We start from the raw sequence: 15,788 nt of genomic DNA on the forward strand, positions 1-15,788 counted from the left end.
CGTCGATAGCTCTGCATTATTCATGGGGATCGGACGGGGGCCGATGAGATGGCCTCTCTCGCTGAGGGCTGGATTTCAACGCTTCTCCAAAACTTTTACAGGGGGGGTTGGCGGACGCGTGACACCTCCGTCAGCGAGGAATGCGGGAGTTTGAAAGCAGATTTTTTGCTGCCTTTTAAATAAAAGTCCCTCCAGAGCTAAAATAGCCCCACTCTGAAAAATAAAGTACATATCATGACTCCCTTGTCAGCTCCTCTTGTTCGCCATCAAGTCAATAAACAAGGATCACAAAGTTAACATGAAATCCTGAAGCGTCTAATAAAAAGAAAACAAATCATAATTTCAAATGCCTGCTCATCCGTGTTCACTGATTTCCATTACACAGACTAAAAGACATCAATTAGCCAAACCAAACCACATCGGTTCAGGACAAAGGGAAAAGAAAACAGACAGTTATTTGGAGTGAATCAAACAAGACGCAACAAGAGAGGGAACCAGAGGCAATGAAACACGTCAGGCTGCTTGATATCAGATCTCGGAGGAGAAATTTGATGGGCACCGATGAGCAGAAGGCATCTCAGGAGGATTGGACAGAGGAGAGATTTAATGTGATCATAGGGGACGCTCATCTTTCAGGGAACGGGGTAATAATGAGCAATCAATAACGTCCTTAACAGAGTTAGAGCGAGTGGCTGACAGCAGATGTAAGGCTCCGGCTAACAGGCCACGTCTGATCTCACATTACCGCACTGGATCTGGCTCTAACATGCGTGCTGCACGTGCGCGTACGTGCACACCGATAGCATATGGAGCAGCATGCACCAACATATGGACTCACACACACACATTTTACTCTGCCTCTCCTTCTTTCCCTTTCTGCAAGCCTGTTTTTCTCACCCACATACACAGACACACACTCTTCTTCTCCTCAGGTGACATCCACCAGCATCGTGTCATTGTGTATCGATCAATAGCTGTAATCACATTCACAGGCGATGAACATGGACGCTGGGAACACAGGCCTCCTCTCGGTTTATCTGCCGACGGCTGATTTCACAGGTTACAACGGCGACGACGGCGACGATGCTGCTGCTGCTGCTGCTGCTGCTGCACACTCGTGAGGTAATGAAAAAAAACACACACACATACACACACAGACGCAGCATTTACTTATTAAATCGACAAAACTCTGTCTCCTGCCGTCCACGCCACTTAGGCTTCCCCGCCATCACACGCCCAGTCTGAGCAAGGCCACGCGTGAACATGACACGCTACATGTAACAATCTGTAAAATATAATCACAGCAGCGGCCGAGCTGGGCTTTTATTTTGAAATTCAAAACTGCATATAACATGTTCCCTATCCAAGCTATTGTTCTCTTTAGCATCATTAGCATTTCCATTTATTATCAGTCCAACTCATCACTTTCTTTTGTCTATAAAAGGTTGAAATAGCTCAAACTGTCAATCAAAATCTGAGGGGAAGGGGAACTTGTCGATGAATTGACACTCAGTCAGTCAGTCTGTTAGTTTAAGGCCCCCGGTGTGCAGTAAACGCAACTTATTCTTTTTTTTTTTCTACATCGGCAGCCATCGCAGCCGCAGTTTGTAGCATCTCCTCTGAAAAACCACCACAGCGGCCGAGACGTTTCATCCCCTCCGTGTGTGTTCACCACTCTGCATCTTTCAGCCTGATCTGGAGTAAGAAAGACCAGGACCTTGATAACAGTGCGACTGTATGTCGGCAACTTCATCTACACATATTCTCAGCTTGATATTTCTCAGCAGCAGCAGCAGCAGCAGCAGTTAGAAAAAGTCTTGTTTTCCCTCTCACTAAATAAATAATTACAGCTTTATTACTGTGGGGCGCCGCAGGGAAACACAAGGTCTCTACTTGTCTGTCGTCTAGAAATAAAAAACGCAAAACTACTTTGCTCGTCTCCGAATGACAAGAGACGACTCACTTCTTTGGGATGCTTAATCATCGTGGTGCTGGTATCCACTTCTACGTTTGTGTGTGAAGAAGCCGAGGAGGCAGAGAAAGGGTGTATTGAAGTGATGAGCTGTGATAAGGAGGCGACTGCGCTGCGCTGTGTGTCCTGTTGGGAGGGGAATGTCATTCCACCGCCGAGGTCCCAGGAGGGAGATGACTCAAGGCCGAGGAACGCTGAGGCCAACAGAGCAGCCTGAAACTCAGCCCGTCACATTCTCATTTTGGAAACTTGCGGTATTTGTCACATCCTGCAAAAAAAAAACGAGCCGGATTTTTTTTATATTTTATTTCATTTCACTTCACCTGCTTCTTTGCTCTATAGACAGTTTTTTCTTTTCTTTTTTTTTGTAAACAACATCATGCATTTGCGGATGCTTGTGCTGCTAACAGCTGACCAGATGTGTCCAAGGGTCTCGGCGTCTCCTAGCAACAGTGAAATGTTATGGCACAGATTTCTATAGTGTGTCATTTCCAATGGATCCTGCAGCCACTTCTGATTTTTTTTTTTTTTTTTTAACTTGGAGAGATTTGTGTTAATTCTCTCCCATCTATCTACCTACTCTACCTGCAGTTCTTCAGGTTGTTCGTTGCTCTCCAACGTGCCTCTTATCTTATCAGCCAATCGGCGACAACACGCGGGAAATGAGACGTGCGGCCAACAACACTCAATTACCATACAGCAGCACGCAAATCAGGGCAAACTGAATTGCTGCTGACGTTAAAACCAACTAAGTCATTAGTCGCATCCATATAGGGAAAGCAAAAGCGCCGCGGGAACGAGGGGGGACAGAGGTGTTGTTTTATTTGGCGGCGTGTACGTGTGCAAAAGAGGAAGTGGTAAACTTCTTCCCGCCGCACGGACGCAAATCCGTCCTTTTTTCTAATCATGAGAGTGTGTTTGTTTTTTGATGCAGCCCCTTAAATTACTGTACTTGTTTGCTGCTTCTGTCTGGAGACGGAGAGAGAGAAAGGAGGAGGGGAGGAGGAGGGAGGGAGGGATCGGACATATATACGGTATAAAGAGAGAGACAGAGATAAAGACAGGAACAGATTCACAGAGAGAGAAACAAAGACTGAGACAAACACATAAGGCGAGAGAAGGAGGGAGAGAGACACAGACAGAGAAAGAGAAAGAGAAAGAGAAAAAGAGAGAGAGAGATAAGGATGCTGGATGTGTGTACTGCATCCCAAGGGATCACTTACTCAGTATAGACACAGTACTGGAGGACAGAGCACAACAAGGGTTCATTGGCCAAAATCTCTCCTCTTTACACACACACACACACACACACACTCTAACGCACACACACACACACACAATCCCTCCAAGCGATATTCCTGTAAGCACTCGTCCACTGAGAATAACCGCATTGACTGAAGTGGAGTGGAGGAAGGAATGGAAGAGGATGATAGAAAAAGGGGAGGAGGAGAAAAAATAAAAACGGAGGGATCAGGACCAAGCAGGAGGATGATGATGAGGAGGAAGAGGAGAGGAAGAGGAGGAGGAGGAGGAGGAGGAGGAGGAGTGTCCACCTGGCCGGTGTCCAGGGGAATTAAACAGTCTGTTTACCATCTCGGCGCGGCGGCGGCAGCAGCAGCAGCAGCAGCAGCAGCAGCAGCGCCATGTTAGCCTAATGGCACGGACACGAAGCCAATTGATTTGTGGACCAATAGACCTGTCCCACTGCACGGGCAGATTACCTAGATCACTGGCTCCGCATCGAGTAGACATCGCTTCTCATTCGCGCCCCACAGGCAGTGGAATGTGAACAAGGTTTAATGTGTGTGCGTCTGACTCTCTCTCCCTGTGTGTGTGTGTGTGTGTGTGTGTGAAGCTTGCATATTTGTACACGTGTCCCTGGGATTAGAACATGAAACAATGGGGCCGGGGTTGTAGGCTGCTGTATCTGCCGGGGTTAATTCTCCACTTGGATATTGTCGCCGTCAGGTAAAAACGTGGCTCCTCCATTGGGTTTGATAACACCATCATGTCTTAAAGCGCTCACGCTACCCTATTACCCCCTTCCAAAACACTGCAATCCCAGAATGCTCTCCTTCCTTCCCATCCCGCGGTTCCTAGAGTCTCCGAAAGCAGAGCCGTTAGCGATCAGGCCCCTCGACTGCAGAACTATCTTCCTTTTTGATAAGTCTTATAAGTTAGGGCCGACTCAGGTGAGCCCTGAACTATCCCCTGGTTATCCTGCTATGGGCCCAGACGGCTCAGAGACTTCCTGTGATGCAGCCGGCTCCTCTCACATCCCATTACTAACCCGGCGTCGCTCTGCAGGTATTTCTGCCTCCAAGAGCTGCAGAGTCCAGATCTGTGACTGCAAAACCAGCAACACACATTATCACCAGTCCTCATTAAAAGTCTGATTGTTGTTATCACTCAGGATTTCTGTTGTTTTTTTCTATGCTGCTTCTTCAATGGCGCTTCAAATGGGGGTACATTGGGTCTCTGCTATATGAATAGTGCAATGCGGTATAAGTGAAAGTGAAAGATTTTTCTTATTGTTACACTGGGAATCATGTTGTGTTTTTGGTTTTTCCTTGTGAAAATTAATGATTTCAAACTCACTGTACTTTAAACATCAAATATAATTGTGAATGTTTTTTTGTTATCTGCTTTACATGATGTTGAATAAGATGTGATTGCACCAAAATGCTGCCTTAACAGTGTATTTTAAGATATTTCTTAAGGTACAAGCTGAATACATATGACTGTCACTCTAATTATCAAACTGAAACAAAGATACACTGCCGGTCAAAAAAAAAAAAAAAGTCACCACTTGGATTTAACTAAGCTAATAGGCCAGAGCCTCCCATTGGATAATTACTGCATGGATGATTATGTTTCAGCTGGCAACAACTTATCTACCTACTGTAACTGACACATCCTGTGGTCGTGGAAAAGATATTAATCTGTTTCAGAAGGGTCAAATTATTGGCATGAATCAAGCAAATAAAACATCTATCTATGCTGAGACTAAAATTGGGTTAAGAACTGTCCAACACATTATTAAAAACCGGAAGGAGAGTGGGAAACCATCATCTCCAAGGAAGAAACATGGTCCAATGTGACCACAGAGTCCAGACTTGAACCCCACTGAGAATCTTTGAAAAATTAATGCAACTCTGGATGTTGTGACATTGCAGAAGCTTATTGAAACGATGCCACAGCAAATGTCTGCTGTAAACAAAGTTAAAGACAGTCCAACTAAATATTGTGTGACTTTTAAAGGATGAGCTAAGGTTAGTTTATAATAGAGCTAAGCAGCCTGAAAGTTAGTTAGCAGCTATTCATTTCAGTTAGACTTTGATTTTTTTTTAACCTTTTAAGTTTAAAGAGGCACTAGGCAAGATTTTGAAACAGCTTTTCAGTAACTGTGATGGTTAAATGGCTCTCTGCCTTCCACCTAGCGCCTCTTGGCTGAAAACCAACGCTGTAGGATCAGAGCCTCCGACTCGTAATCTCTTGTTTATGACAGATGACTACACAAATATACACATGGTAACATGGTTTATGATAAATAACGTTATCCACTGCTCCATGGATTGATTTCTCACCGGTGAAAACGAATGCACATAGTTCCCCTTTAAAAACAATGACATAACAAATTATAACCAGAAATCCAAACAGCTGTTTTCAGCCTCCAAGCTAGCTGCTAGCAGAAACTTGCCACTCGACAATACAAGCAATAAACAATATAAATATTTTATAATTACTAAAGCTGAAAATCCAATTTGCTGGATAATCTAAAGTATTATCTTATAAAATGACGCTCTCATGTGAGCTCAGTGAGTAGGCCTATTATTTATCCATCCACAGGGTTACAGTTGGCTCTGAGCACGATGCACGTTTGCAGCATTAACACTTCACACTCTTTCTAATTGAATCTTAAACCCAAATAAAAAAATAAAAAAAAAGACTTGCTGCGCGACAATAAAAAGACCACACAACGCGAAACTACAGTCGTCTGTGTGTATGGCCGTGCAGTGGGAATAATTCCACATTTTCCACAGTTTTCACTCATGTCACTGTCCCGGTTGATAAGCATGAAAATCCATTTATCTACAAAGGAACTGTATGGCCCATATTGGACAATGTCTCTTTCATGGACCCTCGCAGGCCCTTTTTTTCGTCCACAAAGCCGCCCAACTGACTCCACCACGTCTGTAATAGGCCACATTCATTTGATACAGACACATCAAGGGAGATATTGCAGCGGTTTTTCGCCGTGCATCAAGAAAGGACTGGAGCTGGTTCACAGAAACAACAGTATGCTCTCAACATAAAAGAACAATGGACACAGGCAGATGCTGATCGCAAAGAGAAAAAGAAAAAAGAAATAAATAATGAAAAGACAGAGGAGAGGACACACGGCGCAGGCCTGCATATAAACACCAAACATGTAGCCGTGCATGAATGCATGAATGGGAAACCATATGGAGACACGGTGAGGCTCACTGTCATTATCATTCAGCCTTTTCCTCCTTGTGAGCAGGAATCAGGATGAAGAGGAGGAGGAGGAGGAGGAGGAGGAGGAGGAGGAGCCGTCAGATTACAGATTAGAAGGTGGGGAAGTGGTGGGATTAAACATGTGGTCTAGATGCTTGCCACACTAATACAGCTCACAGCTCACCGGCTAAGGGCGTTGTCAAACCCAGTCCTGTGGGTTTTTACGCTGTGGCTACAAACCGCACTGAGGGAAACGTTTGAAAAAGGAAAAACAACTCTCCTGGATATTGTTATCGAAACACTTTCCACTGGGGTCAATGTTATTCATTGCTCACCTAATCCATATTTGTGTAAATGAGGTGCCGCGGAGCTTTTACAACAGAAGGCAGACACACACACACACATGAGAAAAAAAAAAAAAAAACCTAGGAGACTTTGGTATTAACAACGACGCTACGTCTTAACCACCCTCTGGCTAATGCAGCTAATGAATGAGAGAGCGCTAGCAGGCTAACGGCTCTAATTCTCCTTCACAGGCTATCATGTTGCAGCCCGGAGACAGATCAATACCATTTGCTCAACACACAGGAGGCCCGGGAATCTATAAAAGGGCTTTTATTGAGTAATTAAACACCCATTACTGTCCCATGCAGCCAAACAATAAATTTGATCAGGCCTCTCAGGCACAGATCCAGCCGTGATTAATACTCAGTGCATGCATGACATAAAAGACCACAATGACATTTTACTAAGTCCTGTCTTAGACCCTTTGACAGTCCAGGGGTGGTGGTGGTGGTGGTGGTGGGTGGTGGGGGGGTAGGGACAGGAGTTGGGCTGCTTACAGTGACAGTTTCAAGGTTGGTTAGTGCAGCAGCAGCTTCAGAGAGAGATCCATGTGGACCAGCGTCCAAACGTCCCTGCCAGACTGGGATGGAAGCAAACCAGAACCTGCATCAAACACACACTGAAGTCCCACAGCAGCCACGAGCTCAGGATAAAAAAAAAACTAAACAACAACCCTCTAATATTTGCACTTCAGCCTCAGGAACCAGAACTACAATTATAACTATGACAATAATGATGTTACAACAGTGTGTCAGATTTAATAAGTGTTTACGTTACTTTATTTAACTTCTCTCTCTGTCGTTGTAAAATCGATTTCAATTCACAAATTGTGACATTTTACTCACATCCTGAGAGTGTACACACACACACAACACACTACTACTCTATTTTGACAAATACTACAATTCTTGTTCAGCATGTCACATTCGTATTAGTCCTTGCTTTTTACTATTCACCCCTTTTCACAGTAAACCGTGGGTTGGGCGCTTTTTTTTTTTTGCTGCTTTTTTCCCCCCCCTCAATTTCCCAATGTCCTTTTCTACACTTGCACAATTCAAAAACCTGTTACAATCACATCCTTGTTGGAGAATATTTAGCGTTGTTGAGCCAACAATATGGCATCTGGGTGATTCTCCTAAATATGAATGGCCCATTCACGGGGCTCAATGGAGTCGCTTGGCAATGGCCCGTCTTCCCCTCCCTCCTCCATACTCAAAACAATATTCAGCGCAGCAGTCTTGGCACTTTTCCCCGAAATCAACAAAAGAGGAACTCGAAGCTGTCCCTGAAACCCTCAAAGCATTAAGCCTCTGTGAGATGCAAGTACTTGGCACAAGCAAAGCGATTTAACGACAATGGGCAAATCATACAGTGCTTTGTGAGATTTAGGGGATACAATAGCACTCCGTTTCCAAAGCACACATTAGTAAGCATGTCATTGGGACCCCCTGGGGGGATTTGAGCAGCCCAGAGGATTGTGTAGTGAAGAGGATAAATATATGTTACTGGGCAAAGACGATGGACCGCTGCCAGTGCCTCCCTCCTTCACACAACATACTGCGTGGAATACATTAATAGAATAATCTTCTCGCAAACTAACCCACCAACTGAACCCATTTGGCTTGTAAAGCATATACATTGCAGCACATCCAAAATCAATTTACAACCATTTAACAGAGCTCAAGGGGTGCTGATGAGGAGAGTCTTGACTTATAAATATATATATATATTTATATTAAATATATAAATTAAAAAAAACAAGCTCCCGCCATGAAAATAAGACACAAAAAAAAAAAATACACTTGTTATAAATGTGCGGCGCTTGCAGCCATGCTGACCTCTGAGTACTAAACAAAACCAACAACGGACAAGCAGACACCCACTCAAAAGTCAATACCATGCGTGCCTCCTATTCCTCTTGTATGGTTAATGCATGATGCCAGGTAGGGGAGACAGACGGAGAGTAGGATCTCATTATACACTGCATGCTATCATTAGTTAGCTACCACATGTGTCCATCCTGCCAACAGAGTCGAACAAGCAACATCCTAATGCTCTCGCCTGCTTCCAGTGGGGAAACTTGGCCCACACACACAAACAAACACACACACACACACACACACACACACTGTAGGAGCATGCACAAACACAATCACAGTCACACACACACCTTCTTTGCTTGACAAGCCAGGGTGCATGGACATACACGGGTTTAAAGTCACTTTTTTCCAGCAAAAATATTTAACTTCTCCGATTGCGGCTCCTCTAATGTGAGGATTTGTTGCCGTTTGTGAGTTTTGTGTCATTGTTAACAGACTTTGTGACACGGGAACGGACAAAACAAGGCGGCTAAAGATGTCACCTTAGACACCGGGAGGCAGGGATGCTTCAAATTATTCTGTCAATGAACTGATCACCTGAAAAATAGCACAACTCTAGGCACTTTTTCTTGTATCACCAATAATAATAATAAAAAAAGGTGAATACATGATGAATTGTGAGGATTTGTTGCAGCTCATATGTGACACATGAAGCTGTAAATGGAATTTGAACAGAGGTTGATTGATTGATTAATAGGATAAAACTAAAAGTCGATCAATGGCTTTCAGCAGACGCTACTTAGCAGCAGCAGCAGCAGCAGCAGCAGTTGCTTTTGCTCTCGTTCCCAGTTTGTGTCCGTCTCCCAGAGGCCACAGGCAGCTCAGTGATGCTGTGCCACACGCCCAGCCACTCAACATCCTTTGTGTCCATCCCTTGGCAGCCTGCCAAGCTTAAACACACACACACACACACACACAATCCAGCCTCATACCCAATGAGCCATTGTTCATTAACGCGCACGCACACCTTCGCTGCCTCGCAGACACAAAAGTGTCCGAGTTACTTGGGAGATGCCGCGCTAATCAAGACGTTCAGAACTCAGCTGCAGACGGGAAGGTGGCGGGTGGGGGGCAGAGGGGCAGAGGGGAGTGGTGTGGTGTGGATGGGTGGAGGGGTGGAGGAGGGGGGGGGGTGCAGCGGCAGCAGACGGCCACTATCTATAGCCAACGAGGCTCACTGTTAACAAAATCAGATCATCCAGCCAGAGCCGGCGAGAGAAGAGCAGCAGTGAAGAGATTACAGTCAGATCCTTCCTGTCATTTTCTTTGGCCCCTGTAAGAAAAAAAAAAAAAAAAAAAAAAAGCCTCTCGTCGTCTGCGTCCTCCATCACGGGGGCCAAATGAGCGGCGAGCTCCTCTGCACATCAATGCGCAATTTAACTTAAGACTTCCATGGCAATAACCTAATTAGAAACGGCGCCTTCTCATTTGGAGGCACAATGTAAAGGATAAGCTGCAACGCCGCCATGTCTACTGAGGTCTGATGCTGCAGGATTTTTCACAGTGGAAGTTGGATTTTTTTTTTTAATAAGTCCTTAGCATATTTAACGCTTCCACACTGAATGTTTTAATATCTGCCCGAGAATCCGGGCCATGGGTGGTGGAGGTGGTGGTGGAGGGAGATTGCCGGCGAGGAGTAAAAGGCAGATGAGCGGGGGTCGGTCTGCTTAAAATATTCAGGAAAAAGGGGGGCAGTGGTTCGTAAAAGAAGGTGGGAGGAAAAAAGAAAAAGAAAAACCCACAGCTTTGATTTGATTAAAAAGCTCTGAAAATGACACATTACATAAAATGTAGGAACTTCAAACATTCGGGGGGATTCAGAGTTCAAAGAAAGTGAGATAATGCTTTTAATGCTGGAATTAACATGGCGGTGAATTAAACAGGACGGAGGTGGAGGAAGCTGGAAAAATCTAGTGGCACTGATCTAAGATCAGCTTCGGCTGCTGTGGCGGGAACGACTGCGACCTGAGCTGACCCTGGAGCAGCTGTCGTTTGCCTCTGACACACTTCTGCACAAAAACTTCCATCTCGTTTCTTTGCTTTAGATTTTTTTTTTTTTTTTCCCTCCTCCGACTGGAAAACATTAAAAGTGACACCGGCTTTTAGTCGATTTATGATCGCGGCCACTGAAACATCTCAGAGCTTTCAAGTGTTACGCATCACCGTGACGCATAAAAGGCATTATGGCGGTATTAAGTGGCCTATCACAGGTTACAGCAGGGTACACAGTGGTAAGCTGGCAGTATTACTGCACCCCTGAGTCAGTCCTGTGCACCTGAAGCATCAGATTTTGACTAGATAATAATCAGTCAGCAGTGGGTGAGGGAAGTGAGGGCAGAGTGAATATATGTTTAAATCAATCAGCCGTCAATTGTCATTCACACCAACACAAAAATCCCCAAAATGTCTTTTTAAAAGGGAAGAAATGGAGCGATGAAAGAGGAGGAGGAGGAGGAGGAAGGGGGGGTTGAGTGGATCATGGTGTCAAGGATTTAAGGAATTGGCGTCCGCTCATCTACGGAGAAACACGTCTCGGGCAGCGGCGCTGTACCGACAGCTGCCCGCCGTCTCCAGGAGAGGAACTTAGATCAGTGAGGAGGAGGAGGAGGAAGGGGAGGAAGGGGAGGAAGAGGAGGAAGAGGAGGGGAGGGGGGGCTGTCAGCGAGCATACAGGGAAACACACAAAGACTTACACAGCCCCACTACAGTTAGCTGACACACAGCCCCCAGCACTGTCTTCTGGGACGGAGGGAGAGAGGGAGAAGGAGAGAGAGAGAGAGAGAGAGAGGAGGGGAAATAAGTGGACAAAGAGTGAAATAGATGAGAGAGCAAGGAGACAAGACAGGCTGACGCACTGTCGAGCAAAACGACGTGGAGGGAGAAAAAAAAAAAAGAGAGGAGGAGGAGGAGGTGGTGGGTGGTGGTGGGGGAAAGGGAAAGAGAGAGAGAGGAAGATGAGAAGACAGAGAAATGGAGAGAGTGAAACAGACAGACAGGTCCGAGAGGGATTTGTTCTATTTGCATGCGCCGGGGGCTCCCATGGGGTCCGGCTCCGCTCAGCAAAGCCGAGAGCACAAAAGATAACACTTAACATATTTGCTAAAAGATGACAACCCTGCCTGGATCTCGTTTGAAGAGGGGCCTCCTTTGTCAGGACGTGCAGACAGCAAGAAAATCCACTGATACGGACACAGCAGAGGCTAACAAATGTCTCCCTCCGTATATATATATATGTGTGTGTGTGTGATGTCTGTCTAAAAAGCACAATATTTCCCCCCTTTACATCTGGCAACTCGGTCCCCACGGGTCGGATCGCACGGTGGCTCCGGGACGGTAAAACAGCTTTTAATGGTAAACATTACAGACTGATAGAAAGTGTCAGGATAATTTATTTATATGGTCCCACTGGGAGTAGCTGAGCCGCCCCTGTAGCACGCCGGCTCTCTCTATCTCCATCCATTTGAGGGAGAGAGGTCCATATTTAGATAAATAAAGGAAGAGTAAAGAGGTGGCTGTTTGTAAAGCAGTTCCTCTCTTCTATTCCTATTATCTCCCCCTCTCTCTGTCCCTATTAGCCGTAGCGCGGGGGCTGCCAGAGATGTGAGGCGATACGTTATGTGTATAATGAGGGGGATTATTGCTACTGTCACTGCAACACGCGCGCAGGCAGCGGCTGCACGGGGACGGATCTTAAGCCGAGGACTGTAGCAAACAAATAGACTTAGAGGGAATAAACAAACCGCTGAGTGGTGTCTGCGTTATTTACATTACGCTGGGGGGAAAAAAAAAAAAAAAAGGACAGACACAGGTACGGTTCTCGCGCTCCAGCTTCCTCACGCACAGCCACACACGTGAAGTCAAATTTCAAAACACACACACACACAAACACAGTCCACGAGTCCACATATCTGCAAAACTTGATTCTCCAAACTGAAGTTTTCAAATGCATCTGCACAACCAGACGTCTTCATTTCTGCTTTGATGTCTCCATTAAAACACTCATTATTTAAAATTAAAATAAGAAAATAAAATGTAGATGGTTTGATATTTAAATAAACACACATACACACACACACACCTGCTGCTGCTGTCTGTTTCCTCAGATTAAGTTCAAAATTACTGTATATTCACACACTGCTAGGATACATTTTCTATTTGCATTACAGTCAGAACACACACACACACACACACACACACCTACTACACAAACATGCAAATATTTACAAAGTACACACACACACACACATACACACACACGTGCATCAGCAGGAGGAAGGGGGAACCAGCACATGACCTACTGTAAAGCAGGTGTGTGTGTGTGTGTGTGTGTGTGTGTGTGTGTTGAGTTCTCACTAATAGCTGCTACAAAAAATACCAAGAATGTGCAACCATGGAACTTCAGCCTGCATGTGTGTGTGTGTGTGTGTGTGTGTGCGTGTGTGTGTGTGTGTGTGTGAAGGAGCCACCAACATGATTATTCATTAGAAAAAACTGCACTTGCAACCTGGTGGGATGTGTGTTTCAAATCTGAACAATCTGCCATTGTTCCACATGAACGTGGAGGAAAACACATTTTCATTTTTTAAATTTTTTTTTAACACCTGAGATTTGACTGAACTGGACTCTGAACTGGTGTGTGTTGCTCAGCGTCGTTAACGCTGCTGTCAGCAACACATGACGACCAACAGTAAATCATTATCTCTAAATCCATATTCAATGAAATTTAACATTAAACATCTACTAATACTTATCAATATAGTGCAGCTCTTAACAATAAACATGCATTTAGTCTTTCCATCGTTCACTCACAATCACATGTCCTCAATACGACTATTTTCTATCCTTCAATCAAAATAAAACTTGTGTGTGTGAGTACAAAATGAAAAAAACTTATATTTATATTTTAAAGCAACAGGTTTGTTTTAAAAAAGTAAAAATATATATAGATTTTTGCCACAGTTTTGTTGTTTATTATCTACAAAAAAACTAATTAAAGCTGCAGTGTGTAGTTTAGTTGTAAGGTATTAATTAGGACGTGCTGCTGCTATGTGTGTATGTGTGTGTGCAATATATAAAGATGAATAAATAAACTTCAACATGGCACCTGTGCATTTCTCCTATAATAAACAACACAATTTACACGTCAAGCTTAAACACAGTCAGTGCTGTTGTTGCTGCTGTTGTGAGTTTTACACCTTGTAACATGTGATTCAGGAGAAAACAAATAAGACTAATAAGAGATGATGGAAGATCAACCTACCATAGACGCTGCTGCTGCTGATCATGTCGTGCTGGAACAGGGAGAGGAAGAGGAGGGAGAGGAAGAGGAGATGAGAGCATTGGAATTAATGTCTGGAGGAAGAAAAAGCAGAAGGGTTCCCTCTGAATAAAAAGAATTAGGACACTTTTTTCTTTCTTTTTTGGGGATGTGGGTGGGTTGGGGGGGTCCAGCACTGCTGCTCGGATTTCAAGTCGTGTGAAAGGTGGGCCCTTCCAAGTCTTGGAGCGAGCAACTCAATAGAGAGAAGGCATCTTAACCTACATGCATCTCATTAGAAAGTGGAGCCCGGGATGACAGGAGGAGAAGAAGAAGAGGAGGAGGAGGAGGAGGAAGAAGAGGAGGAGGAAGAGGAAGAGGGGTCAATCAACTAGTGATGCAGAACTGAAGTTAAATCTGTTGATAACGCCCTGTGATCAAATATAAATAAATAAATAAAATGAATAAAACGCTCCCTCTCTTTTAAAAAATACATGCTGCGGTGTCATTGTATCCAACTTGTTGTAACCGTAACCGCGAGAAAAAAACGGCTGGAAAAGCCTCCGCGTGCATGCACCGCAAGTTGTGTATGTGTGTGCATGCGTGTTTTTTAGTGAGTGCCGCACAGGGAACCTGTAGTGCAGCTACGTGTCCGTTCCTGTGCGATTTTAAACGGTGGCGCAGGTGCGCTCCTTGAAAATCCGATAAAACGGCAGAAAAATATTAAAAAATAAAATATTTTTAAAAAGACGCACGCTCCAATTTCCGCGCAGGTTGCGTGTTTTTGCAATAAGGGAAACTTGTCAAATCACAAAGTGCACATGCATTATTGGGCTCGTCTGCACAGAGCGCTGCCTCGCAGAGAGAGAGAGGCTGTCTGCTGCTGACCACTCTGCGGATCCCCCGGACGATCCTTCCTTCCTTCCCTCTCTCCCTCCTCTCTCTTCTCCCCGCTTCCTTCCCTTACCTGTGTTTTTAGCGACAGGTCGACCTCTCACGTGGGGCTTCAGGGTCGCATCGATCCCGGGGAGGGCTGCTGCTGCTGCTGCTGCTGACGGTCGGGCTGGAGACGAGCTTAAGCCGGGTTGCGTGCGAGCTGAAACCATCCCAAGTTAACGCAGGAAACACTGACCACAGCCACTGCCATGTTGGAATTTCACCAGCCCCCTTGAACAGCTGCTTCTCAGACTGACCAGTACGCTCCCCACTGCGCATGCGCCTGCAGAGAGAGAGAGAGAGAGAGAGAGAGGGAGGGGGGAGAGGAGAAGAAGAGAGACAGAGAGGGAGAGAGAGAGAGAAAATCCTCAATTCCAATTATTCCCATAAGGTTGTTATGGGCGTCTGGTTTGTATGGAGAGGTCACGTGGTGAGGAGAGAAGGAGCAAATGAAGAGATAGAAAGAGAAGAGAAGAGAGGGGCTCATTAACAAGTCACCTCTGTTTATCTGGATTAAGAAAATAAAGGTGTGAAGACTTCTTTTGTTTTCATGCCCATCAACTGACAAACAAGCAGACATTGACTCATTACAGTAAAAACACATGTCGACAAATAACTAACCATGATAAGTTAAAGGAAGCTGATGAGATGCAGGGACTCAACTCGCTTTGGCCAATCAGATCGCAGGAGGATGATGCATAATCATAATCAAAGCTGCAGGGTGAGAGAGAGCACATCCAACACAGGACACAGAATCATCATCAGCGGTTTGATTCCCAACTTAGATGAATATCATATATCTTTACTTTTACTATTATCAATAGACCAATCAATATCAATCAGTAAGAGCCAATGAGGTAATAATAGCTGCACTTTAAACGCCCATATCTGTCCACCTCCTGGGGTGAGGACGGAGGAC

General features: G+C 44.9%; 1 protein-coding gene across 1 annotated transcript in view; it reads right to left on the reverse strand.

Moving 5' to 3' along the window:
• The window catches only part of LOC311000303 (fidgetin-like), a gene marked incomplete at both ends in the record, with an annotated part of 30,342 nt that extends 15,194 nt beyond the window's left edge, over window positions 1-15,148 (reverse strand). Inside the window, 3 exon segments of the mRNA XM_083990981.1 lie at window positions 13,937-13,967; window positions 14,901-14,929; window positions 14,932-15,148. Of these exon segments, the coding sequence (XP_083847107.1) occupies window positions 13,937-13,967; window positions 14,901-14,929; window positions 14,932-15,148 (277 nt within the window).
• Window positions 15,149-15,788: the final 640 nt, after the last annotated feature.

This window comes from Trachurus trachurus, assembly GCF_905171665.1.
Source record: "Trachurus trachurus genome assembly, chromosome: 2".
NCBI classification, from domain to species: domain Eukaryota; kingdom Metazoa; phylum Chordata; class Actinopteri; order Carangiformes; family Carangidae; genus Trachurus; species Trachurus trachurus.